Source organism: Schistocerca cancellata, chromosome 3, assembly GCF_023864275.1.
Source record: "Schistocerca cancellata isolate TAMUIC-IGC-003103 chromosome 3, iqSchCanc2.1, whole genome shotgun sequence".
In the NCBI taxonomy this organism is placed as follows: domain Eukaryota; kingdom Metazoa; phylum Arthropoda; class Insecta; order Orthoptera; family Acrididae; genus Schistocerca; species Schistocerca cancellata.
Genome location: NC_064628.1, coordinates 803,419,069 through 803,447,046, shown reverse-complemented (window position 1 = coordinate 803,447,046; position 27,978 = coordinate 803,419,069). Strand labels below are relative to the sequence as shown.

The 27,978-nt window shown below is 37.9% G+C and overlaps 1 protein-coding gene across 1 annotated transcript in view; it reads right to left on the bottom strand.

The window, feature by feature from the left end:
• Window positions 1-27,978, bottom strand: part of LOC126176584 (disintegrin and metalloproteinase domain-containing protein 22) — a 1,067,821-nt gene that overhangs the window by 137,332 nt on the left and 902,511 nt on the right. Inside the window, exons 18-19 of the mRNA XM_049923744.1 lie at window positions 27,189-27,284; window positions 25,805-25,991 (exon numbers count right to left, since the gene is read on the bottom strand). Coding sequence (XP_049779701.1) covers window positions 25,805-25,991; window positions 27,189-27,284 — 283 coding nt within the window. The remainder of the gene's footprint in view (window positions 1-25,804; window positions 25,992-27,188; window positions 27,285-27,978) is intronic.

Sequence of the window (27,978 nt, the reverse complement as noted above, 5' to 3'; positions counted from 1 at the left end):
TTCCCAACTGAATCCATGCATGCTTCCAGGCCAGAGAGGGTGCAACATCATACTGATAAGTGGGCTCATATTGCCGAGTTCTTTGTAAATTTGGCTAGATCTTGCTATCACTGAAATAACATCACATATCCCCTCAACCTGCAAAAAATAAATAGATCATTTATCCCATTCACACCACCAGAAATATGGTTTCCTATAGCTAATGGTCTCCCACATCATGATCACCAATTGTTGATTTTTAATACCAAGATGAACAAAAATAATCAGAGAACTACAGGGGTAATAAAATGAGAAGGAATTAAAATATTCAAGAAATATGTGTCAAATACAGACTGAAAATATGCACACTGGAAGTTAAACAAGGTGTCAGATTATTACCAGGACACACAGTGAATACTCTGCTCCTTGCTCCGTGCTGATGATCAAATAATTATTCAGATGATGGCAAATTAACTCCAGTTTAAAATGTATTAATGGAACAAACATCACATTTTCAGCTGTTAGGCAGTAATTTTAGCTAATAAATGAAGTAAGTTTCAAATCTACACTTTCTACATCTAGATATATGCTATGCAAGCCACTGTATGTGGCATGGTGGAGGGTATCTTGTGCCACTACTAGTTAATCCTTTTCCTGTTTCAGTCACATAAGGAGTGAGGGAAAAATGACTGTTTATACATCTCCATACGAGTCCTAATTTCTCTTATCTTATCTTTGCAGTCATTATGTGAAATATGACAGGAGAGTTATTCTGCAGTCTGCTACAAAATGCTGGTTCTCTAAATTTTCTCAATAGTGTTTTGTGAAAAGAACATTGCCTTCCAGCCAGGGCGTTCTGCTTGAGTTCACAGACCATTTCTGTAATACATGCATGCTGATCAAAGCAACTGGTGACAATCTAGCAGTATGCCAATGAATTGCTTTCATGTCTTCCTTTAATCACATCTGGTGGTGATCCCAAACACACTAGCAACACTGAGGAACAGGACACATTAATATTTAATTAATGATTTCCTTTATAAATGAGCTACAGGTTCCTAGAAATCTTCCAATAAAAGCAAAGTTGACCATTTTCCTTCCCTACTACTGACGTAATGTGCTCGTTCGATTTCCTATCATTCTGAAACATTACAACCAGATATTTAATTGACGTAACTGTGTCAAACAGCACACCACTAATACTGTATTGTGACAATATATGGCAAAATACACAGAACAGTGAATGAGGAGACACTGAAGGATATGAAGCTAAAATTTTAAAAATTAGTGTCTACGATATTCCACCATACGGAAGCAAATCTTAGAAATTAACTAAGAAAAATGAAAGAAGAAAGTCAGCTGAAATGAAATTTTTAAGGGAAGTTAAAGGATAGACCTCAGAGATCAAAGAGAAAACAATAATATAACAGATGAATTTAATACATCTTTTATAAACGAAAAAAATAGAGCATGGGTGCATAAAATGGAAATAACATATCAACAAAATTGGAGTAGATGGCTTGTGTGAACAAGTAATGAATTATAAATCAATAGCGAGGAGAGCTGTAGGACAATGAAGGACAGATGAAGTGAAGAAGATGATTTTTTAACATATAGGCTCCTTCAAATACTCTTATCCTCAGGAACAACCTTTGTAAGTAGATTAAATGCTCCTAAGCTCTGGGTTACAAATGGTATCGGAACATCATGCGAAACTAACACAAGACTTAACTTAGTATCATGGGATGCATTTGATGACAGATTAAAACTGCATAACAAACAGTGCTGTGAAATTCTGAACTAAGTCATCACTGCCAGAAGCAGGTAATTTATCATTGAACAAGCAGTTAGTACACAGTCCGAAGTTTATAACAGAACTATGAAATTAATATGTGACAGAATAGCTGGCCAGTTCTTATCATTTGAAGGTGAAATTCTAAGTTCTGTCAACAAATATACAAAATTGTAAACAGTATCCTTCTTTTCCGAACTGTTAGTTTTCTTCTCAGGGAGGGAACAGGGATAGGCTGGTGTAGATAAGAGTGGTATGTCAGTCAGACAGCCATTCAGAAGGACCCATCTGTGTCAAAGAACAGCATTAGAAAACAATTTCAATGAAATTCAACAGCATCCTACATCTCTGAAAGACTTTTTCAATACTATAAACCTTCTTTAAAATAAATGTTCAAGTGGTTATCATCAATTTTCCATAAAGAATCCAATGTTATTCATCCAAGCTTTATAACACAAAGCTACTTGTGTGATAAATCCATTCACAGTAGTAGTTTACCAGAGAGCCTGAAGTACACTGTTGTCAAGCCACTTCAAAACAAACAAGGTAAAACATTAGTAATGCATTACTGACCAATCTCACTGTTGTACTTCCAGGATTTTTCATGAAGATCATGTACAATAGACTTTATAAACACTTAGTACAGAAAAAACTCACTAGCCAACAGCTTGAACTTCAGAAAGGATTGTCAACTGAAAAGGCTATATTTATATTAACACTGGTAATATTTTGTGAATTGCTTACAACTTTTCTTGTTTGAAATGTTATATCGTCATGCAAAAGTTAGAGTATTATGGAATAGTAGCCACAGCATGTTCATTGTTTTTGTATTACCTACATGGTACAAAACATAGTGTATCAGTTCTGTGTAACAATATAATAAGCATGCAGAACTTAGAGCACTCAGGCATTATGTAACACAGGCTTTTAGTTTGGGTCCTCTGCTGTTTCCGATACAAATAAATGATCCCCATGCAAAGGTTACGTTATGGAGTAGTAGCTACTTAGGTTCATTCTTTTTATATTATATACATAGCAAAAAGTAACATGTATCAGTTCCAAGTCAATCACATAACAATGAGCATGCAGAATTTAAAGCTTTAAAACATTATAGCCCACAGGAGTCTATTTTGGGCCCTCTGTTGTTTCTGAGGCACGTAAATGATCTTCAACTTGCATTGTCTGAAGAAGCAAATTTTATACTTATTGCAGATAGTACAAATATAAGAATAGAAAGAAGTGCTTCTCTTCGTACTAAAGGAACACATAGCAAAGTATTTGAAAACACAAGAGAAATTGAATAAGATTTGAAAAGACTTCAAACACAGAATTTTTAGTTCTAATAGAAGTACAAGTGGTAAAAACAGTCTACTTAAACAATGAAATATGATTAGTAGAAAACATTAAGTCTTTAGTACCAGAGATAGGTCGCAACCCTAGTTGGAAAGCACACTGCCTTGAACTGACGAAAAGCCCTAGTTCCGCTATGTTTGCAATACACAGAATTACTGCTACTGGTGATTTAAAATGAAGACATTATGTTATTTTCCACATTGCCATTCACTAAAGAGTTACAGAATCATTTTTGGGAAAAGTCAAACAGAAAGGGATTGTATTTTCAGAATACAGAAGTACACTGTAAGAATTAAATCTGGTGTTAGGTCTGGAACATCTAAACAGGCCACTTCTTCTTTTCTTTCATTCTTTCTTTGTCAAAATATTTGAAAACATGTATTTAACAATCTGCCAGAGCATATTAAATATTTTGTAGGTAATATGGTCAAGATTAAGATTGAATTAAAGAATTTTCTGTTTGACTGCTCCTCCTAGTCCACTAAAGAGTACTGTCACACAAATGTTTGATGTTTTATGTTATTCTATAACCAACATTAGCATTGAAATTGAATACTCTTTCATAATATTAAGTGATTTCATTGTTTTGAATTTGAATAAAATGTATATCTTTGACTGCTTCCCACATCTTAAGGATTCTCCTCCACAGGATCCACAGAATATGGCTAATGTATTGTAATGTTTTCTTTCAACTCCATAATGAACCAACTAAAACACTCACTAGTGATAACTGATTTCAGAAGAGCACCTGTCCATCATCAAACAGATGCAGAAACTCCCGGCACGTATTCATTGACACATACATCGCTTAGCAAAATTAAACAATTTGCTTAATTTTTGCACATTTTATTTGGGACCTCAATTCAATAAATGCAGTATCTTCAGAGCTTTCTCTCTCGTTTGATTCTCCCTCCCTCCCCTCCCACTACCCCTTCACAACCCCAGCCCTGGACCTTAACCCCAACCCTTTTACTCTCTGCAAAACGATATGTGAATCTAAATCATATATAGTATTCAGTCCATTGTTTTGTTTACCTGTAACTACATCTCCTCAATTAGAGATCAGCTATCATAATGCTTAAAAAGACTATTATTGTGTTTTTTTACCAGATTCCTGTATTGTTTAGCTTTTACTGTAAGCAATGACCATACTTAAATGCCACATATCTGGGTGTAAAATTGATAAGCATTAGCAAAACTGAAACAACGTTTTTCTGATATATGAACACATTTACAGTAGTTCCCTCATTCATTTTTCATTCATGGAGTGAATGGCAAATATATTATTAAATATTTATTTTTAATTATTTAAAGGACACAATCAAAAACCACATTGGGACCACTAAATCAGAAGAAAGCTCATGCAGCCATTAAAAGATAAAATCATACAGAGAAAGTGGCACTTACCTAAATAAAGCAGAAGATGTAGAAGGGCCAGTAGTCACATAAGCAGAGAAACTACATTCTGAACTGATTAATTGGCAACCTTCACTGTTAGCCACAAGGAAAGTTGGAGGAGGAGAAAAACTGTTTACAACTGACAAATGGCAAGCTAAATCAGTCATGATTCATATTTAGGAGGGACTTTGGGTAAAACACACACTAAAGGATGCTGTCCATTAGGTACTGTACAGATTAAAATGCCAGTCACATAAAAAGTCTTACTATTAACTTTTTTGCAATGCGACTGCTAATATATTGTCACTGTTACTAAATTAATGTAAAATTAAATGAAGTGATCATAAGGCAATTTGCTGGGAGATCCTGTCTGGGGTAGGTTGGCCACCTGGTGCAAGTCTTTCTACTTGATGCCACTTCAGCAGCTTGCGTGTTGACGAAGATGAGATGAAATGATGAAGATGATAAAAACACCCTGTCCCTGAACATCGAAAATTTTTGACACAGATGGGCATTGAACCAGGTACCTCAGGATCTAGAGAAAACAACACTAACCAACTAATTAATATAAAATAAATTGCATGGCACTGTATCTTCTTCAATTTATTTTAAACTAATGAATATATCAATGGCATATAAGTGGCAGTGAAAATACAAGTACTACAATAAATTGTTAAGAAAAAGTTGGCTTAAGCTGCTACATTATGACAAGAATCATTTATCATCCTATTTCTCATTTCTCATGAATAAATGTAGTTAGCTCCATTACTAGGCTCGTAGTAACACTGCAGCATGTGAAATGCACCTAAAATGTACTACATCACTAAGCTAGCTGCAGAGACACACAGAAATTTAACAATGATTAGTCAATGTTAGTGAAAATTTATGAGATTCCATTTACAGTGAAACAGTCATAGCTTCCATGTTTAGTTTAGTGTTCTGAAAGTAAGCAATCTACATTTTCAACAATCTAAGGAAAAGATTGATTGATGCTCACTGTAAAGATGACATGTTGAGTTGCAGACAAGCACAATGAAAAGACCCTTACACTTTAGCTTTTGGCCAAAGCTTTCATCAGAAAAAGGGAACAAACACATATGTATTCACACAAGCAAGCACGCCTCACACACACACATGACCAACAACTCCAGCAGCTCGGACCCGAATGCAACTACCATTTGGAATGGAAGCAGCATGGGTGGGGGGGAGATGAGCACTGTCTGGTGGAGCATGCAGAGAGTAGGCTGCCAACGGGCATGTCGTTGGGAGCCTGTGGGGTGGGGAGCAAGAAAGGAGAGGAAGGGAAAGTATACAAACAAATTTGCAGCACAGCCATAGGCACCCACATTGCATGCTCCTATGCCAATCTGTTCATGAGCCACCTAGAGAAGACCTTCCTTGCCTACTAAAATGCTGAACCCCTACTCTCATTCAGGTTCACTGATGATATCTTCATGATCTGGACTCAGGGCCACGACATTCTATTTTCATTCCTTCACAACCCCGACACCTAGTCTCCCATCCATTTCACCTGGTCTTCCTCAACATAGCATGCCACCTTCCTGGATTTGGACCTCTTCCTCTCTGGTGGCTCCAACCACAACTCTGTCAACATTAAACCCATCATCCACCAACATTACTTGCATTTCAATATCTGTCATCCCTTCCACACCAAAAAATCCCTCCCATACAGTTTGGCCAACTGGGTATGGCATGTCTGCAGTGACAAGAACTCTCTTGCCCAGTAGGCTGAGGGTCTCAACAAGGCTTTCAGGCATTATCCACAAACAGATCTCCGAGCCATTTCCCCTCTCGTCAACCCCAAGAACCAGCTACAATTGAATGCCCATTTTGTCACCCAAAAATACAACTGAACCACATCCTTCATCAGAGCTTTGATTACCTATCATCATGCCAGGAAATGAGAGGCATCCTATCCAACATCCTTCTCATCCCTCCTAATGTGGTGTTCCATCACCCACACAATTTCTATGACATCCCAGTCCATCCTTATGCCACGCCAAATCCCCATCCCTAGCCATAGGTATCATATCCCTGTGGAGGACCCAGGTGCAAGACCTGCCCGATCCACCAATCAAGCACTTCCTATCCCAGTCCTGTACCTGTCTTATCCTAACCCCACCGAGACCGAAGTATCTGTGAAAGCAGCTAATATCATATACCAGCTCTGTTCAATCATTGCACAGCTTTTTATATTGACATTACTATCAACCAGCTGTCCATAAGGATGAGGACAATGCCAAACTGTGGCTAAGAGCAGTAGACCACCCTGTGGCAACATGCAACTGAGAATGACATGTTTGATTTCAGTGACTGCTTCATTACTAGAGCCTTCTGGAACTCTAGTCCACCACCAGATTTTCTGAACTTCACAAATGTAAGATATCTCTGCTCCCAAAATTATCCTGGCCTCAATGTACAGTAATCTACTGTCCCCACACCATCCACACACCAGTTTCCTCCCCATCTTTCCTATCACCTCATCCCTATTCTCGTCTCCCTGTACGTGCCACCCTCTGCCAACGCACCTGCACATCTTTCCCCTTCCCTGATCCTCTCCTTTTACACTCCCCATTTCTGCCCTCCTCTCCCTCCCCACCTACCACCCACAGCCTACCGCTGGTGTGCTTGTTGGCAGTCCCTGTATGCTTTGCCAAACAGCATTCTTCTGTGTCCTGCTATCCCTTCCCCTTCCCTGCCTCCCTCCAGATGGCTGCTTCCATTTTATGTGAAAATTGCATCCGATATGTCAGAGATCGCGGCCATGGGTGTGTGAGATGTGCTTGCTTGTGTAAATGAATGTGTGTTTCCTTTTCTGACAAAACCTATAGCTGAAAGACGGTGTGCAAGTCTCTTTTTGCTGTTTCTATCTGCAGCTCAATGTGTCATCTTTAAGGTGAGCAGCAATCTAGCTTTTCCTTATATTGTTGATGTTTTCCTTATATTGTTGGTATCACCTGGAGTTTCCATTGTTTTATCTACATTTTTACTCTGATATGATATACTAATGATTTATCTCCAATTTAATAAAGTGTAGAGCACCGTACCCATAAAATAATCTGTAAAAGTAACAAGTCTAACTGCACTCTTCACCAGTCTTAGGTTCTAATGATGATTACAAATCTAAATTCACTCACTCACTCATTCATTCATTCACTCACACACCTTGTTCCATAAATACCATCATCAACTGGATCCTTTGGGAAGTGAAATGGGTCAACTTAGATATTAATTGATAGAATTTGGCAGTGCAGACTACTTGTGTGAAGTATAATAGTGACCAATAACTATTAATGGAACTCTACTAAAACTGATAATTGTTGAAATTACTTCTAGATTGCTATATGTACACTCCTGGAAATTGAAATAAGAACACCGTGAATTCATTGTCCCAGGAAGGGGAAACTTTATTGACACATTCCTGGGGTCAGATACATCACATGATCACACTGACAGAACCACAGGCACATAGACACAGGCAACAGAGCATGCACAATGTCGGCACTAGTACAGTGTATATCCACCTTTCGCAGCAATGCAGGCTGCTATTCTCCCATGGAGACGATCGTAGAGATGCTGGATGTAGTCCTGTGGAACGGCTTGCCATGCCATTTCCACCTGGCGCCTCAGTTGGACCAGCGTTCGTGCTGGACGTGCAGACCGCGTGAGACGACGCTTCATCCAGTCCCAAACATGCTCAATGGGGGACAGATCCGGAGATCTTGCTGGCCAGGGTAGTTGACTTACACCTTCTAGAGCACGTTAGGTGGCACGGGATACATGCGGACGTGCATTGTCCTGTTGGAAAAGGAAGTTCCCTTGCTGGTCTAGGAATGGTAGAACGATGGGTTCGATGACGGTTTGGATGTACCGTGCACTATTCAGTGTCCCCTCGACGATCACCAGTGGTGTACGGCCAGTGTCGGAGATCGCTCCCCATACCATGATGCCGGGTGTTGGCCCTGTGTGCCACGGTCGTATGCAGTCCTGATTGTGGCGCTCACCTGCACGGCGCCAAACACGCATACGACCATCATTGGCACCAAGGCAGAAGCAACTCTCATCGCTGAAGACGACACGTCTCCATTCGTCCCTCCATTCACGCCTGTCGCGACACCACTGGAGGCGGGCTGCACGATGTTGGGGCGTGAGCGGAAGACGGCCTAACGGTGTGCGGGACTGTAGCCCAGCTTCATGGAGACGGTTGCGAATGGTCCTCGCCGATACCCCAGGAGCAACAGTGTCCCTAATTTGCTGGGAAGTGGCGGTGCGGTCCCCTACGGCACTGTGTAGGATCCTACGGTCTTGGCGTGCATCCGTGCGTCGCTGCTGTCCGGTCCCAGGTCGACGGGCACGTGCACCTTCCACCGACCACTGGCGACAACATTGATGTACTGTGGAGACCTCACGCCCCACGTGTTGAGCAATTCGGCGGTACGTCCACCCGGCCTCCCGCATGCCCACTATACGCCCTCGCTCAAAGTCCGTCAACTGCACATACGGTTCACGTCCACACTGTCGCGGCATGCTACCAGTGTTAAAGACTACGATGGAGCTCCGTATGTCACGGCAAACTGGCTGACACTGACGGCGGCGGTGCACAAATGCTGCGCAGCTAGCGCCATTCGACGGCCAACACCGTGGTTCTTGGTGTGTCCGCTGTGCCATGCGTGTGATCATTGCTTGTACAGCCCTCTCGCAGTGTCCGGAGCAAGTATGGTGGGTCTGACACACCGGTGTCAATGTGTTCTTTTTTCCATTTCCAGGAGTGTATTATCAGAAAAGAAGCTACTTCAAGAAGAATCACTGTTATCTTTCTTACACTACTTTCTGTTGTTTTCATCTAATATTTCAAACTAAACTTTTTTGTAACTTTACGCGGAACACTAGTGGTATCTCTATACTAGTGAAGTTTAGGGCTGTTCACTGTGAACTTTATGGTTAACCAGTATTTACATCCCTGAGTCCATATATTCTGCTAAAGTGAGTGACTAATAAGGTAAGAAAGTATGCTAAACATTCTAGCAACAATGTCCACAGGTCAGCACACTGATAGAGATTTCAAAGTGCAAAGGAGGCAGAAGTGAACATTTTGGTTAACTGATCCATGTGCTGGTGCCACCTCTGTTTGTTATCCATCTGGATGCCTAGAAATTTTTCTGATTTTTTAAAATTTATATCTCCTTTACACATTCCATCTTTCCATATACACGAAGATGTCTGACATCCATGATTTCACTGAGACCATAAACAGTAAATAGCAGCTTACAGAATTTGTCTATTGTAAGACACCAGGCTACAGTTTTGCAACAGCAGTTATACAGTTTTGTGACAGCAATTATGAAAGAAGTTACAATCTTCAAAATTTCATAATGCTATGTTATGTGCACTACTAACATCAAGTCACTCCTTCTATTAAATTCTGTTATTTTCATATGATTTTAGAACACTGGTACAATTTCATTCCAGTGGAGTAAATTTAGCTACCATTCATAGCTTCAGTAATTTACTTCATTAAAAACACAGTTAGCATTCTGAAAATACTCTAATTCTTGTAGCCCTGCTGGACATATCAATGGAGGACATGGAACTATCAACAAGTGTAATTACGTCTACATCGGGTGATGGAGCTGTCAGCAAGCAGCATACAGAATCTCGAGCCGATCGATCATGTGAGACCAGCTAGCCAAGTGCTTTAAGCTTGAGTGGCCATAAGTTCATTCTCAATCTCTGCAAGTCAGCTGACACTGCGGTCTGACTTTAACTGACATTTTCCTAGGTGACAATGCTATTTGTACAGACTCTGCCAAATAACAAAATGAACTGCTCTTAGTGTTGTGCAAGTCGACTACACCATGTGTGAGATGTTAACACTTCAGTCCTACAACCTGGTATACTAATTCAGCTAAGCAAACTAACTAACTATTACAGTGGTTTCCACCACACTATCAATATCACCACACCTGTGTTACTATATAGCAACTGGCCTGTATTTAGTTTAACTTGCATGTACAGTGGATTAGCTGCACAAAGTCTTTAATTTTCTTGTGACTCACGACAGTAATTTATTTTACTGCGAGCTTATTGACTTTTGAGAATTAGTTAACTTACCAAGCATAACATGTTATATACATGTAGGTAAAAGGAAGATGTACTATATTAAGGGAACCTCAATACACAGAATCTCATCAAAAAATTTCACTGTATGAGAGTACAATTGGATCAGTGCCACTGGTACAAGATTTGATGGTGTTAGTGCAGACACATTATAGAAAATGGCATCTAAAAGTTGGAATATTATGCATACAATTTTTTTCTATAAAATAAATAAAATTTAATGATACAGAATTATAAAAACAAGCATAAGTTCTTATAAAGGATGTAAGTAAAAGCTAAGTTTGTGAGTAATACGGGTGATGTGACATTATGATGACTTTGTTATTACAGTATATGTGAAGGGCATTATTTAAAATTAAAAAGGAATGCTGGAAATTGTTATTGTTGCCATCTCATGACTCTAATGGTTACTGGGGTTTGACACTGGACTTGTAGTCAGAGAAGCCACAACTTGCAGCTGATGTGCATCCACTGGAGGAGAGGTACTCAACGACTCCGACATTGTCCAGCATTCACGGTATTGCTACACCAGCAGGTCTTGTAAGATGCTGAAATATCAGTTTAGTCTGATGTTGTTTTGTTCATTAGCTTTAAAAAAGCTAAGGTGAATGTAGCCTTTTGTATTACAGGAATTTTGGGAGCAAGACTATATCATAAAATCAGTGAGAAACTTAACAAATTTATGGGTTTGGACATTTATAAAATTAATTGTCAAGATTGTAATAAAATTTATGTTCGTCAACAAGTAGGAATTTCAGTATCCAATACAGACAAAATATGTATGAACAAAAGTGCCCTCGGTAATCATCTAAACTCACATCATTGTAAAGTGCACCATATTCATGACAATCTAGAAATTATACACAATACATTGAAAAGCTACATAGTAAACATGCTGTAAAAAATGGAAATGTTTGTCCACAGTGACAGAGAGCCACAATCCTTCCCAAACAAACAAAAGGATTTCAGACTTAACTGGTATTTCACTATCTTTCATGATCAGTTGGTGAATGATGGGCTATGTCAGGGTTTATGTTTATCTGTCCCCCAGCAAATGCCACTTTGGCCGTAAACCATGGATTATTTGGCCAGTGTCAAAACTGCAGGTAACTATGACAGCTACAAGACATCAATAATACCAATGTCCAACATTCCATTTTAATTTTGATCAATGCCCTTCCTACATACTGTAATAATAAACTCATCATTAGGAAGAAATTATGCCTGCTGTTATAATTTTGTGTCAAATGCCACATTAATTCATGGTACATTTCATTACAGTTATGGATTTTATTTATTTTATAGAAAATGACTGTATTTATAATTATTAAACACTATAATTAGACATTATTTTTGCTAACATGTCTGCATTAACACTGTCAAATGGCTAAAACTTATTGTATTCAAAACATTTTATGCTTTGTAAGTTAATTAACTTGCTGTATTTTTATCTGACAGATTCTGAAGGTAATTTAAAGCCAAAACACATCAGATTGCAAATTTATACAACATACGCAATCTAGCCAGAGTTATACATTATCTAGTACAACTATCATTGACACAAAGTTTTTCTGTACTGTGGCAGTAACAACTCAATTAACACTAGGAACTGGTAAAGCATTTTACTAATTCAAAATTGCAACAGTCACAAGCATTGCTAGCTATTCTAGCTTTTCAACTGTTGAATTATGCACATAAAGACTGGCAAGTGTAACAGACATAGTTAGCACTACATTTTCAGGTAAGTGATATTAAGTGTCAGGACCATCAGCCAGCATTTTTATTATTAATCAGTTCTCAATTTAGTTCAAAATGCTAAAATCAGCTCTGCTGTTGGATATACCAGTGCTGACCCTGTCACATATTTATGTCTTAATTTTGAAACACGTTTCCATCAAGATGCATAAATAGCAGCTCATCTAAAGTTTTTCCATCATCACAAAACTGGTTCTGAAAGCTATGCTTTGTGGATTGCCAACATTAAAGATTTAAGCAGAAAGTTCAAAATCCTATGCTGAAATTTTAATCTGAGGTGTGGTAATCTGTTTGGGCCCATGTGCACACAGGTTTTATGAGAGTTGAACCCCTCTCTAGTGGACATGTTATCCACTGCACATTTCCGAATTCTCACAGTCTGCACAACATACTTTTTCTTCTAATTTTGAAATCTCTATATGGCTCTGGCAACAACAGACTCAGTGCATCAGACTTCCATGTTGGATGTTAATGTGACAAACATGTCTCACCCAGTGGAAACGCAACAGCCCTGTCTAAATCCATCTCTTATTGTTCTGAGGTGCCAGTCGCAGTGGTTTTGGTTGTTCCTTAGCTGTCCAGACTGTTTTTCATTGCATGATACAATAAACATCCTTGTTATGAAGCATAACGTCACCAATGTTCTTGCAATGGACATATTGCAGAGGCGAGTCATTATGTGAAGTCACCAGTCACAGCAGTGTTGTTTGTTCCTTAGCTGTCCAGACCGTTTTTCATTGTATGATACAATAAACATCCACATTATGAAGCAAATGTTGTCAGTATTCTCGCAGAGAGCATATTGCAGAGGTGTGTCATTATGCAGCAGGTATCGGATGATGTCTTTCACCAATTCACATTAATAATATTACAGTGATCATGTGGTAGCATCTAGGAAGACACAGTTACATGTGGAACTAAAAGAAGTCCCACTGATGTTTCTCATTGATACTGGTGTATCAATCTTGATGGTGAATCAAGCCACACCAAATTACCCAACAGTTCCTTCCTAGTGGTTCCAGACCCATTTCTAAAAACTTTTTGGACTAGATGCATGCTCTACATTTTGGTTTTTTATTCAATGTTCTGTGCATTCTGTTCAACTTTTGGTACCGTGTGAAGCAACATACACAATCAGCTCTTAATTTCCACTGTTGTCTGGGTTTGGATTGGGGTCAGCTTTGAACTTTCATGCCCACATACTGTTAATGCATTTGGCGGGGTTGTAGGGATTTAAAGTGTGTCAAATTCTGCTAGCACTCCAAGATGAAGTTAAGCTAGACTTGGACAGATTGGAACAGCAACACGTGTTTACACCATCTCTTTAAGCCAGTGGGTCTCCCCTTTTTGGTAGTACGAAAATCAGGTGGCTTCATTTGCTTGATTGGCAGTTTTAAACTTACCGTCACGGCACAAGCAGAAGTAGCTTCATACAGTTACCACCTCCTGATGAGATCTCTTCTAAATTCTTTGGGGCCAACTTTACAAAATTGATCTTTTAAGAGGTTATTTTCACTTCCATTAGGCAATGAGCCCAGGAAAATTTTGGTGCTGAAAACCACCTTTGGTCTCTATCAATACAACAGATTATCACTGAGAGTCATTGACGTGCAGGCTGTATTGCAAAGATTTTTGGTACAGGTCATTACAGACCTCTACTGTGTAAACTACCTGTATGACATTTTGGTAAAAAGATATACTAATGAAGAACATTTACATAAATCATCTCTTGTTTTTCCAGCACTCAAAAACAAATGCCTTAAGTGTAATTTTTTAAAATGTTCCTTTTTCTAGCCCTCTGTTGTGTACCTCAGTTCTGTTTTCAGTAAGGAAAGCTTTCAGCCCATGCGAGAAAAAATCGTGGCAAAACATAACATGCTGGTGCCCAATTCCCTAAATGTTCTCCAAGTATTTTTACCATAAATGTTCTCCAAGTATTTTTAGGCAATGTTAACTATTATGGCTACTGTATCCCACTCGTGTCTTCTTTCACCTATCTGTAGAATCAGTAGCCATTTCATACCTTAAAATCATGCCTTCTGTCTGTGCCCTGTTTAATAATGTACCAGCTTCATTTATCATTAGTTGTGGCTATGGATGCCTTATCGCATAGCATTGGGACAATCCTGTCCTTTAAGCTTGCAGATGGTGCTGAAACATACAGCATTTCAGTCCAAAACATTAAATCAGGCCCAGGAACATTACTCTCAAGTTGAAAAAGAGGCATTGGTTATCATTTTCAGTGTGCACAAAACTTGTATTTTTTGTATGGCTGGAAGTTCCATTTAATTACAGATCAGAAGCCATTATTATTACCATTCAAGCCTAAGGCTAAGATCTCAGAACATGCTAACCATTGCCTGCATCAGCAGGTATTGTATGTATCAGGGCCTAGACAGGGACTTTTATAAGCAGGAAAGTCTGTTTCCAGATGGACACACATACAGAGCAGTTTCTGGAAGATGATTCCATCAATTCTAGAGATGTTGCAGCAGCTCCAGAAGAGAACATCTTCTCCAGTGAATCCTCAACCATATTTTCATCGGATGGTCCCTCAAGTTGTCAGCCACAGTACCACCTGGACTCCACTGCTTCTTCATATGACATCAACAACTTCAAATTTGTCAGGATGTCGTGCTACAAATGCCTGGTGGTGGTGCCAACATCCCTACAGCAACAGGTATTGCAACTAATTCATGAATCACATTTGGGGGGAGGGGGGGGGGGTTTCTCCCAGATACAGCAGTTGCCCTGCTGCTATTTTTACTGGCCACACATAGATGATGGAATCACAAGCAGTCCATCACTACACAGCCTACCTAGTACATCAGTTGACCTCACACAGTCTTATTCTCCATTGCCAGCATCCACCCAGCCTTGAAACCTGTGGATTTTGCCAGCCACTTCCTTGAAACAATATGGTTTATTGTTGCTGATTCCTTTTCTCATTTTCCTTATGTTATCAGGTGGCAGAAAATGATACCACCAGTGATAGCAGGTGTCTTTGAAAAAACATTCACCATCAAAGGAGCATGTCACACCTTGTTTATGGTCACCAGACCTCAATTTGCAGCATCCAAGACTTGGTGATTTTGATATAGCTCTGGTATTAAGTATTTAATGATTTCAACCTTTCATCCATCTTCTAATGGCTGGGCAAAACAAAAATCTATGGGGTTAACTATATCAGATTAATCTCTTAATGCCTTTTTAGATTCTTACAGGTCAACACCCATAATTAGTTGTAGTGTGGCAGAATACTGTATGGGCTTCCTCACTGGATGCTGCTGGATCTTACATTCCCACCAACTGAGTGAGATGGAGAGGAAGCAAAGTTGTTTCGCATGGGTGCCCTGGGTGTGTAACGCATTTTGGGGTGGACCCCCAGTTGGATCTGAGTATGCATTGCAACACAACAGTGACACTAGATGATTATGATAGCAGCCACATGCTGGATGATTCACAGTCATTATAACCAGCTTCAGTTCTGATACTCTGGCCAGACGTCTCCACTGTTCGGAGGACTGCCACAACAGTGACAGCCCCCACACTGGCCCCTCCAATGGTTCACCTGTCACAGATGATAGCCATGTGGTCTTCCTATTTCCATCACACCTACTACAGGGGGCCTCCATAGATAGTGATCCGCCTTCTCTTCCAGAAGAATCACTACCACCAGGTCTGCCACCAGTGCAAGCATCAGTGTAGCTTGTTACCAAAGTTTCCACACTGCATCTGTTGGCTCCAGCTTTGGCTCTACCATCTTCATTTGGGGACCAGAGCATTACCTTGGGACTGACTCAAGAGACTTCCTCAACTGCTTCTGCTGCCACCTCCCTGTCCTCCCCTGCACTGGACTGGTCAATATACACCTTACATGCTGATTCAAGGGGAGGATCCTGTAACTTTGTGAGTCCAGCTAGCCCGCCACTCATTCTTTGTGAGTCAGCTGTCACCATGTTCTAATCTTTATTGAAGTTTCCCAAGGTGACAATGCTGTATGTGTAGTATCAGCTGAATAACAAAGCAGACAGCTCTTACTGTTATGCAAGCTGAGTACTTGGGCATGTGAGATTGCTAGCATGAAGTTACACTTTAGCAGCTATGAACTGGTATATTCATCCAGCCAAGTAAAGTAACTAGCTAGTGCAGCAGTTTCCACCACCATCATTTCATATCACCACACCTGTGTTACTATATGGCAAATGGCCTGTATTCACTTTAACCTGAGCACACAGTGAATTAGTTGTGCAAATCCTTGTTTCATATTGCAGTGCACTTATGTGCACATAGTACTGGAATGAAATTTTGAAGTAATTTATATCAGCATTATTTCATTTAATTATTCTATATCAGAAATTCTTCTCAAGATCTTTACTGGAATTAGTGGCTTGGACATGATTATATTTATTTGCTCATACTAAACCTGCCCATTATAAATGTTTAACATGTGTGCATGTATGCCTATTCATGTGTAGACATTAGCTTTGGTAATTTGTTTGACAGTTACTCAATGTATCCACACACCACTGCAATAAGGAAGTACTTACCCAAATATTTATGAATTAAGTAGCTTAATCTAAGAATAACAATAGTTTAATTCTAATGGTCATGTCAGCTACAGTTCATAACTTAAAAAAAGTCTGACACCAGCTATATATAAGGGGTAGATAAAGTTATTATTTTGGATAAATCAATAATGCTTGCCATAATTCACAATAAAACATCACAGCTATAGAAATATGTAATGAATTAAAAATGTAATCAACGGTTAGCATTATCCTGTGATTGATCGCTGTACTGTCCCATACAACTTGCACTTTTCTACTTAACAACTGCAATGGGGTGGATGTAACCTGATATGACAATTCACTGCTTGGACATGCAGCCTCTCATGATGCAGTAGGAGCTGATGGTGTACAAGTCTAAATTATTGATCAGGTTATGGATTACTTAAATTCCATGGATATGTTACCAGTTATCTGCCAGAGTCACAAGAGATCTATTGGTTTTCGAGAATGGCACACCATATTACAAGGTTGTGCACCTAAAGTACTATTCTTTTCTCAGAAGTCAAGTACTGCATCTGAAATTTTCCCTCAAAATTTAGAAGTATCTTAGAAGAATAATGCTGGAAATAAGCTAATGGTCTTGGCTTGTGAAATACAACAGTCACTCATTTCCAAAACCTGTTAAATCCATTTTTTTCAATATTACTTTTTTACGTATTGAAAGAGTGCACTTTGAGCTTCACAATTAAAACATAACACAAGTTCCAGTAGCTGCTATTTCTGTTATAAAAGTAACTCCGAATTTGTCTGAAGTTCCAGACTCCATCGCATCCATGAAGGCTACAATTATGGTAGACACTAAATCCCAACAACAATATGGGACCTAAAATTGTAAGTATATTTAACACTTTGAAAAAGATACATTTACAAAACCTGTTATTTCAGTACACTTGTAAAATCATATTTAGAATATGTTTTAAACATTATATTAATTTCTCTTGTGACGTAAATGTGACTTTATTTCGTTTAGCTTCCTGTTTTTATATTTTTCATATTGGTATACATGTAAAGTTGGATTCTGGTGCAAATACATATTACTGAGTGACAGTGGGTTGGCCAGACTGAAAACAAATTACGTTCAAAAAGAACTATCTTGAACCCCAGAGTTTATTATGACATTATCAGAAGCTTTGCGACTATCTGCAAACTTGAATCAGATGTGCATGTTGTTGACAGGAAAACTCCTCTTAAAGATGCCATGAAACCTCCCTCCCACGGTACTTTCAGTTCAAGCCTTCAAAAAGTATATTAATTAAAAAGAAAGGCCAGAGCACTATTACTATTCAAGGCAAACAAAGCTATAAGACTGATAAAAGTGCCTGCAAGAAATGTAAGTTCTGGATGGGAGTAAAACCAGTAGAGATATGTAATGGTGTTATGGTAAAACCCGGAAAAATCAAAGATGTAACAATCCTTTTACAGAACCGCTATGGACCATGCTGGATGAACATTAATGAACTTTTGTTCTTCAAGAATATCTTCAGATAGGTGTCTGCAGCTGAACTGGATGAAGAATCTTATGTCTGAGAACTACCTGATGAGGTCCAAGAACATATCAGCATTTTATGTAAAAAGTAATGATCTCACAATGATGTGCTACTTTAATATAAAGTTGATGGAACTGTTCCAAAAAAATTTATTAGTAGGTATGTATTATGTTATTATTTCTAGCAGTCACTAATAATTTTGTAAGAGGAATATATATAATCAATTTGTCTCATCTATTTGCATTTGCAGCCAACTTTTTAAAACCAAAAAATTTTCAGACAAAGTTATGTCTGTATAAAGTTCCAAAAGTCGTTATGTTTGAAATAAAACATTTATTTTACATAAAAATATTGGGGTGTGATTTATGGAAAGTATAAATATAAAACCAGAATGTGTAAGAATATTATGAGAAGGAAAGTTGCTACTCACCATATAGTGGAGATGCTGAGTCGCAGATAGGCACCAAAAAGATTTTCACACGTAAAGCTTTTGGCCAGTGGCCTTCGTCAACAGTTTCAGTTGCCTGAGACTGCAGTCATACGTGTGTGTGTGTGTGTGTGTGTGTGTGTGTGTGTGTGTGTGTGTGTGTGTGTGTGTGTGTGTGTGTGCATTGTTGATGCTAAGTGCGAAAGTCTTTTTGTTGTGCCTATATGCGACTCAGCATCTCCGTTGTATGGTGAGTACCAACTTTCCTTCTCATAATATTGTTACATTCCATCCTGGATTTTCCATTGGCAGAACATATAGGAAAATTTTAATAAATAAAGAATAACAATAAAAACCAAATAAAGAGTGAGTGACAGTTTTTCTCATTTCAGAAAACTTTTGTTACATGGAGATAACGGACTTTGGTAATTGGCAACACACATAATATGGGGCTTGAGTACCAAAATCATGAAAAAGAAATGTAGAGCCTGAACAGCAGTAAGGACATAGCAATAGGCTATGTGTAGCCAAAAGTTGTTATACACAATATTTTGACCTTACTGGTTTGGGTGTCTGTGTGTGTGTGTATGTGAATGTGTCTACTATTGCTGGAAAAAGAGTTAGCATCAAAAAATAGTGTGATGCTGTCTTCTGTTATGTGTTGTTGTGCTTCGCACATAAATCTGCTGTGAGTGAGTGGTTGCCTACCCTTATTTTACATTTTCCATCCAGGAATCTCCATTATGGTTACTATGTTTATTATTCACTACAAGGAAAACCATTTGACAAGAGTGTGAAATTACACTAAAGGGCCAAAGAAATTGGTACACCTACCTAATATCTCATAGGGGCCCCTGCAAGCATGAAGAAGTGCTGCAACACGACATGGCATGGACTCGACTAACATCTGAAGTAGTGCTAGAGGGAACTGACACCATGAATCCTGCAAGGCTGTCCATAAATCCGTAAGAGTATGAGGAGGTGGAGATCTCTTCAGAACAGCGCGTTGCTAGACATTACAGATATGTTCAATAATGTTCATATCTGGAAAGTTTGGTGGCCAGCGGAAGTGTTTAAATTCAGAAGAGTGTTCCTGGAGCCACTCTGTAGCAGTTCTGGATGTGTGGGGTTTTGCATAGTCCTGTTGGAATTCCCAAGTCTGTCAGAATTCACAATGGGCGTGAATGGATGCAGGTGATCAGACAGGATGCTTATGTATGTGTCACCTGTCAGAGTCATATCTAGACATATCAGGTGTCCCATATAATTCAAACTGAACACCCCCCACACCATTGCAGAGCCTCCACCAGCTTGAACAGTCCCCTGCTGACAAGCAGCATCCATGAATTCATGAGGTTGTCTCCATACCTGTACACATCTATCCACTCAATACAATTTGAAAAGAGATTCGTCCAAACAGGCAACATATTTCCACTCTTCAACAGTCCAATGACGGTGTTGATGGCTCCGGGTGAGGTGTAAAGCTTTGTGTCATGTAGTCATCAAGGATACATGAGTGGGTTTTTGGCTCTGAAAGCCCTTATCAATAATGTTTCATTGAATGGTTCACATACTGACACTCATTGATGTCCCAGCATTGAAATCTGCAGCAATTTGCAGACAGGTTGCATTTCTGTCATGTTGAATGATTCTCTTCAGGCATTGTTGGTCCTGTTCTTGCAGGATCTTTTTCCGGCTGTAGTGATGTTGGAGACTTCATGTTTTACTGGATTCCTGATATTCACAATACACTTGTGAAATGGCTGTCTGGGAAAATCTACACTTCCTCAATAACTCAGGGATTATGTGTCCCATTGCTCATGTGCTGACTATAACACCATGTTCAAACTCACTTAAATCTTGATAACTTGCCACTGTAGCAGCAGTAACCGCTCTAACGACTGTGCCAGTTGTCTCATATAGGCATTGTCGACTGCAGTGCCATATTCTGTCTGTTTACATATCTTTGTATTTGAATACAAATGCCTATACCGTTTCCTTTGGCACTTCAGTATATATGATAGTGACATTTTTAGTATCATTACATGTGTCTATGCACTATGCACTGATCAGCTGCAGATGACTGGTTGCCCACCATTGCTTTTACAATATGTAATGTACTGATAAATGTTTGTCAGAAGTGCAGAGTACTGGTGTGTCCTCTTGTCATGAAGGAATCCATTATCACTGGACAGTACCTAATGTTGAGAGATGTTAACAGAACTTGTTTATGTCTCAGTGGTAGTAAGGGGCCATAGCACCACTGTGCATGTCAGCTAGCTCCTCCGGATGATAATAGCTTTACTGTCCACAACTTGTAAATCCTTCTGCTGCTCCATCTCCTAAAGACACATCTTATAAGCTTGAACAGCAGGGTAGCAACATGGTGGATACCTGAACAATATAAAGCCTTGAGAGAATCTTTTATGGGTGGCAAATGGCTCTGGCTTGTGTCCATTCTTTCTAGTGAGAAATTTGATTACATATTTTTTGTTAATCATCATGAAACCTTTCTCACATACATTCCAAAACAGAAGGGAAAGATGGTGAAATGGAATTACAAATAAGAAAGCATCTCACTTTCTTGAAGTGTTACTATAGCTGTTTTTTCATAGTTTTAATTTCTTATTTCTGTCATAAACATAAAATAGCCACTTTTCATTTCATGAACTATGTGGTAAGTGTTCACATCTGTATTTTGCTGTTCATCCTCACAGGTTTTACAAGAGTAGCCATTCCAATCACTTTTACCCAAAAGTATGTTGGATGCTGTACATGTATCATGCACTGCATAAAGCTTTATAGTAATATCTCTAGGAATTTGTCAAATAACAGAGACATTTTTATCACATATACTGGAGGGGAGCGCTGGGGCACAGGGAAAAAGTATGGCAAGAAGATGTCATACCAGGTACCAGATACCAGATACCAGGTACCAGGTACCAGATAAGTGTTTGCGGTGGGCATATAAAAAGGAAACTCATTCAAACAGAAATTAAAAGAGGGTAAATGGGAAAAGTGTAAAAATTAAATTAATTTTTAAATCATACTGCCATTTCAGTAAATCGGTGTAAATTTTTTTTAAAGTAAAAAGTGTAAGTAACATTTTTGTGATATTTGCAACATGTACTACTCTTCTCTCACAAATATTACTAAATATCATGTAGTGAAAAAACAATTTTGTCACTGATGTTCTTGTCTTACTATATCTATAAACTTGTGGATAAAGAACTATATTGTTTAAATTCTAATTCTAGAATTTGTCGATAGTAATGCACAAAACATTGTTTAACATTTTTCTGTAATCTTCTACAATCAGTACAATGGTCCTTATTATCTATGGTGAATTTATGACAGTAGCTCTGACTGTTTCACTGTATGATGGAGACAGAAATAGTCGAAAAGTTTTTAATGTTCCCAATTTTTCTGAAAGAACAAAGCAATATGATGTCCTTTTCATACAAAACATGAAATTAACCCTTTAATGCCTTCTGTGAAAATCTCATGAAGTGTGTTCATTTGTTTCTTATCTACGGCATTGATAAAGAATCAAAATGAAAATAAAAATGTCAACAAGAAGTTAAAAAAAAAAAAAAATCCATCCTACAAACAGTTTGGCTTTCAGTGTCACATATTTGTTCTTCAAATTCAATAATGTAATTTTCAGTGGCAGTTTAAAATAGCACTAAAGGGTTAATTATTGGCTGAACAGAAAATTCATCATAAAAAATTAAACCTTAAATGAATTATTTCAGTCAGTAGATTAGCTAATATTTTACTTCTGAGTGAAGTTATACATTCAGAAATGCTAAAAATGTTCAGATGTACGAGGGCTGTACAGACAAGTAAGATCCAATTGTTTGCAAAATAGAAACCACAGTGAAAATCAAAAATGTTTTATTTGTGACAGTTAGCTATGCCTGCCAGTTACTTCTCTACATAGCCACTGCATAGTGGGGTACCAACTTTTCAATACCTTCGTCATAGTACTACACATAAGCTTTTTGTCAAAATCATGATCATATGGGAAACCAAGTGAAATTTGAGACTGGTTTGAGTACTTTTTGGTAGGGAGGACACTATGCATTATCTTGGATCGAGAGTCATCATCAGATGTAGAAGTACTCTAGAAATATACTGCAACCCCCTATGTATCGCTCACATAAGGATCGTGAAGATAAGATTAGAATAATTACTGCACTCACACAGGCATTCAAACAAACATTCTTCCTTTGTATGTGAATGGAACAGAAATAAACCCTAATAACTGGTAAAATGAGATGACCTTCTGCCATGCAACTCATGGTGGTTTGCAGAGTATAGATGTAGACGTAGATGTAGACATAGAAGCAGCTATTTGAGCTTTCTGCTAATTCTCTGTGCTGATCTGCACGTTGTTGTCTGTGCCAAAATGTTGCCTTCATAGCTAGCAGCTCATGTGAGCAATGATTAAAATCACAGGGAGCCAAGCCCAGGTTGTATGGTGGATAATTAAACACTTCCCATCAAAAATGCTTCAGGAGCATCCTCATTGATTCTGCAGAGTGTGGCTGAGAATTGTAATGAAGAAGGACCTGCATAACAGTTGCATCGTTTGGGCTGCATGAAACCAGGCGAAATCTCTAACAGACGCTGATACTTGGCAGGAGACACTATTTTCTGGGCATCTTTACAAGCTTATTGTGCACTCAGAACTGAAAAGGGCAATGTGATGCATTCAACGGGCATACTAGAGACACGGTCCAACACATCTAGCCAAAGTTTCATCAGATTTTCATTGTGGTTTCCATTTCACGATCGATCAGACTTTACTTTCTGAACAGCCCTAGTACAAAAGTTGTAAATTCCTGCTAGAAGATGACAGGTCAGCAGAGCCATGGGTAATCTTTTTAGAATACAAAATGAACATTATTCATTAGTTCTGTTACAGCAGCTTCATTGCCACACAGAGCAAAGAAGAAGATCTTTTTCCTAAAAAAAAAAAAAAAAAAAAAAAAGTGAGGACACAGTGAGGAACAGAACGTAAGCCAATTTATGAGCTCTTCAGGGGTCAACAAAGTAAAATTATCAGGTGCATAGATTTAAATATATTATGCTTCCCTACAATTAAAAAAAACCAACACTGTATATGGTGGCTACAATACTTCATTGTGACATTAAAGTGAATTTTAGTGTATTCTGAGCAAATTGTGTACCACTCAACTACAAAAACCCCATACTAGCTCTGATAATAACTCCCTTAAATATCAGATTTTTTCTAAAGCCATTTTCCTGGTTACAGCTTTATTCCATCATAATTGTGAGCCATAATGTTCATACATATTATTTTAATAAGCATTGCTTTAGGATAAACACAACACTTTTTAAAAATATTTTCAGATGGTTTTGTGCTGAAATTCAATACACATTATGTTTTATGGGTAAGACTTCTTTACAAGAAGAGTCCTTACCATGATACTCTTTAACTATAATGTTCCATCTCAGTTTCATTTCCTTGATTGTGCCTTTATTCACCCTTTGAGCTTTTATAACTAAATATTTTCATGCCACGCCTTTTCTTGATAATTTTCCTCGATTAATTTGGTTTTCATATTGACTATTATGAGCTGTTTCTAACTCTATGTTATCATCTCTCTAAATCCATTCTGTATTTATATTTCAACATCATTCTTTTCTTTTTTGCCTTTCTATAGTTCATATTATCAAGCCAATCACTTCCATTTATTAGCTGCTCAAGTGGTAAACAAGATCCTCTATGTATCTTATATCATGTCAGGTTCCAATTGGAATTAACATTATGGTTAATCACTGCTGGTTATTAAACAATTGATTTACTCCTTCTGTAGCAATTCTTGAGTCCATCTTTAATCCATCTAACAACTTTTACTCTTTATCTTCAGTTTATTAGAATGATCATCGTTTTTGCAACTCCCCAGTGAGGCACTCACGAAATATATATATGGAGTTTTAAACAGTCAAAAAATACATTCAAGGTAATTGTGCACTCTTCCATATCTTGATAGACAATGATAAAGTGGGCTGGATGATCTGATATTCTGAATATAAAAGACAGAGGAAAGGAGAAGAGAGAGAAATGTAAAGAAGGATTTCAGTAGCATGTAATGCTGAGCAGAGATGATAATCCTACAACATTTGGTGTGTGTGATAGCTAAACAGTTGGCCTTGAATCAAAGAATTTTAAAAATTATAAATAAACTGAAACTGAATGCCTAACAAGGTATCAGCAACAGGCAACTCAGATATCATCCTACAATGCTAAAATAACCAGTACCATTGATGAATCATCTGTAGAGTGTAGAACTGATGCCATATTATACAGTTAACATTTCAGATCAATATGACTCAATCAGTGGTATAAATTAATTTCCTCACTTGTATTGTGGCTATTTCTCTTTCTTTTTTTTTTCTTTTCCCTCTTAAACTTTTGTATTTCCTTTATTTGACTGTTTATTTTTTACTCTTCTTATTTCTGACTTGCCCACCATGCCACTACTAAATCTTCAAATTTAATATTCTGTCCTGTGCTGTCTCCCTTGAAGCAGGGTCCTGGATGCCCTCCCACTGATTTCTTGAAAACGATTAATGTGAGAGTGGGAAGTACACTGAAGCTTTTCTTACCCACTTCATGAGTAATTAATTCATTCTGTAATCAAACAACTTCCTGAAAACCTTTGTTGTGCATAGATATATTTTCTTTAGCTTTTTGTTGACTGTTGATGACACACACTTTTCAGGTGTAATAGTTTTTGTAGGACGTGGCTACTAACTTCAGGTTCAGTAATATTACCTGTTCTGTTCCTCACTGATACATATACGGATTTACATGTACACATATTAATGGGTACACAAAGCAATCTGTATCAGTAGAAATTGATTCACATACCGTAGGGGGTTTCCTTCTTCACCATATAAGGTTCCAAAGTATTTGTGATGCCGTTTTTTGTACCTCCAGCATGAGAGATGGTGGTAACTGTTGTGTAAAGAGGAGAAAGTGTCACCTCAAGCTGTATGGAGCAATCCGATCCACTCCATCCCATCTCACAGTAACATTTATTCACATTGGTGCAGACCTGTGAGAGAAATACATTTTTCAGAAAATGATTATGTAATTGAACTTCACTGACAAGATTTTGAGGGCATATATGTTGAAAGATATTTCAAAATGATGAATGGTTGGATGGTAAATAATTTAACTTCTCTATGCACGGAAAAAAAGTTAAAGATTCACTTTTTAGTGTAGTTTACAGTCAGTTGGGATCCCAGTGATTTAATATTTTATTGTTTATGTCATCATGAATGATCTGTTTCAGCTATGCACATGAGCTTATGCACCATGCATTTGAAAATAACTGAACCATTGAAATTGACAAATAATTTGAAATAAAACATTTTACTTCAAATAAATTGACAGCATTAGTGGAAAAATTAACTCTTTTAATTGTGAAAATCTTACTGAAAACTTGTGAAGAAACGGTACCATGATTTATATTTGTCTCAGTGGAAATGATGAAAGAAGTTTACAAACAGCACCACTTTTGTGGCCACTGTAAATGCACCCGGTTAGTGTCGCTAGGGATGAAAGAGGAGTATTTTTGGAGCGCACTGTGTGCAGTGGAACACAACACTGAGGAGAATTACATTCCCATATTTTTTTGAAGGGTCTTATTCATACTGCATTGAGGAATTAACAACTTATCAGTGAAGGAATTGTCCTGCTAACCAAAAATGCCCAGCTCATGCAGCTTGTTCAGATATTGCTACCATACAAGGTACAACAATGCTGCAAAGGGTGCTGAGAGGAATGCATTTAACATATGATGTGACAAAGAGGGGACTCTGTGGTGGATTTCAAAAAAAAACATTTTGTGTCTTAACTGATAAAGGCTGCTACCATTCAGCAAAGAAAGTCACAAGAGAGAAAAATTCCTCAATGATACAACACTACCAATACAAACTTAAAAAATATATATATAAATAACTGTGACTCATTTTATTACGATGTTTCAGTGTATAGCTCATCAGTTTAAAAACAAAAAATTTACACTATATTATCAATAAACTCATCAGCTGCACAAAAAGTGAGAGGCATGTGAAAATAAACTGAAAACAAGTGTTGTAAGACATGCATATTTACATATATCTCACTGAGGAATAACTTGCGAAGTATATAAAAAAGAATGCGCAGAGGCTTATCATGTCAAAATGCATTAGCAGTGCAATACAGTAATTACATCTGAGATACTCCAAAGGTATGTGTTGATACTCACCCCATGTCCAGAACATTCTTCACTATGGTGATTACTTGGGCATTTATTGGGATCAATGTGGGGATACAGGCTAGTACACGTCTGATTCAGACAAATCTGTGAAATGAAGAGAGCAAAAATGTCATAATGAGTACTCACTTTACTGCACACCAGTTTGTCTAAATTACCAATGATTAGGCCATAACAGATTCCAAACAAAACACAAGTTCACTAAATTGCAAGCAACCAATTTTTTTCTGTTTGTACTGCAATTTTCATTGTATTTTAACAATTCACATACTTGCTTTCTTGAGAAAGGTTATTCAAGTAAGATTGTGACTCAGCCAAATATTGCACTGTAATGAAATGAAATCCATCTTATACCAATATTGAGAATAAACATCAGATCTCATGATTTCAGAACTGAAAGTTATTGAACAAACTTTAAAATGTTGCTAAAAATAATATTACAACCAACAACTACAGACAGTAATAATGGTTTACTCAATGTTCACATACGTTCACCTATAACGTAAGGACATGTACTGATGCAGGCAATAAAGCCGAAATAAGCTTATATACCAAAATAAAATATCAAGCAACACACTGTTTTCCAATTCTCTGCATAATTATTATTACTATATCTGATTAATCAGCTGGAAGGTAACATGTGTCTTTTATTATTCTTAATCTATCTCTGCACCAGGCTTTGTCTTAGTTTTTTTTTTTTTTAAATCTGTGGGTATTAGTGCATATATGATGACATCCATAAAATACAAACTGTCTATGGATGGATAATAAATAAATTTTA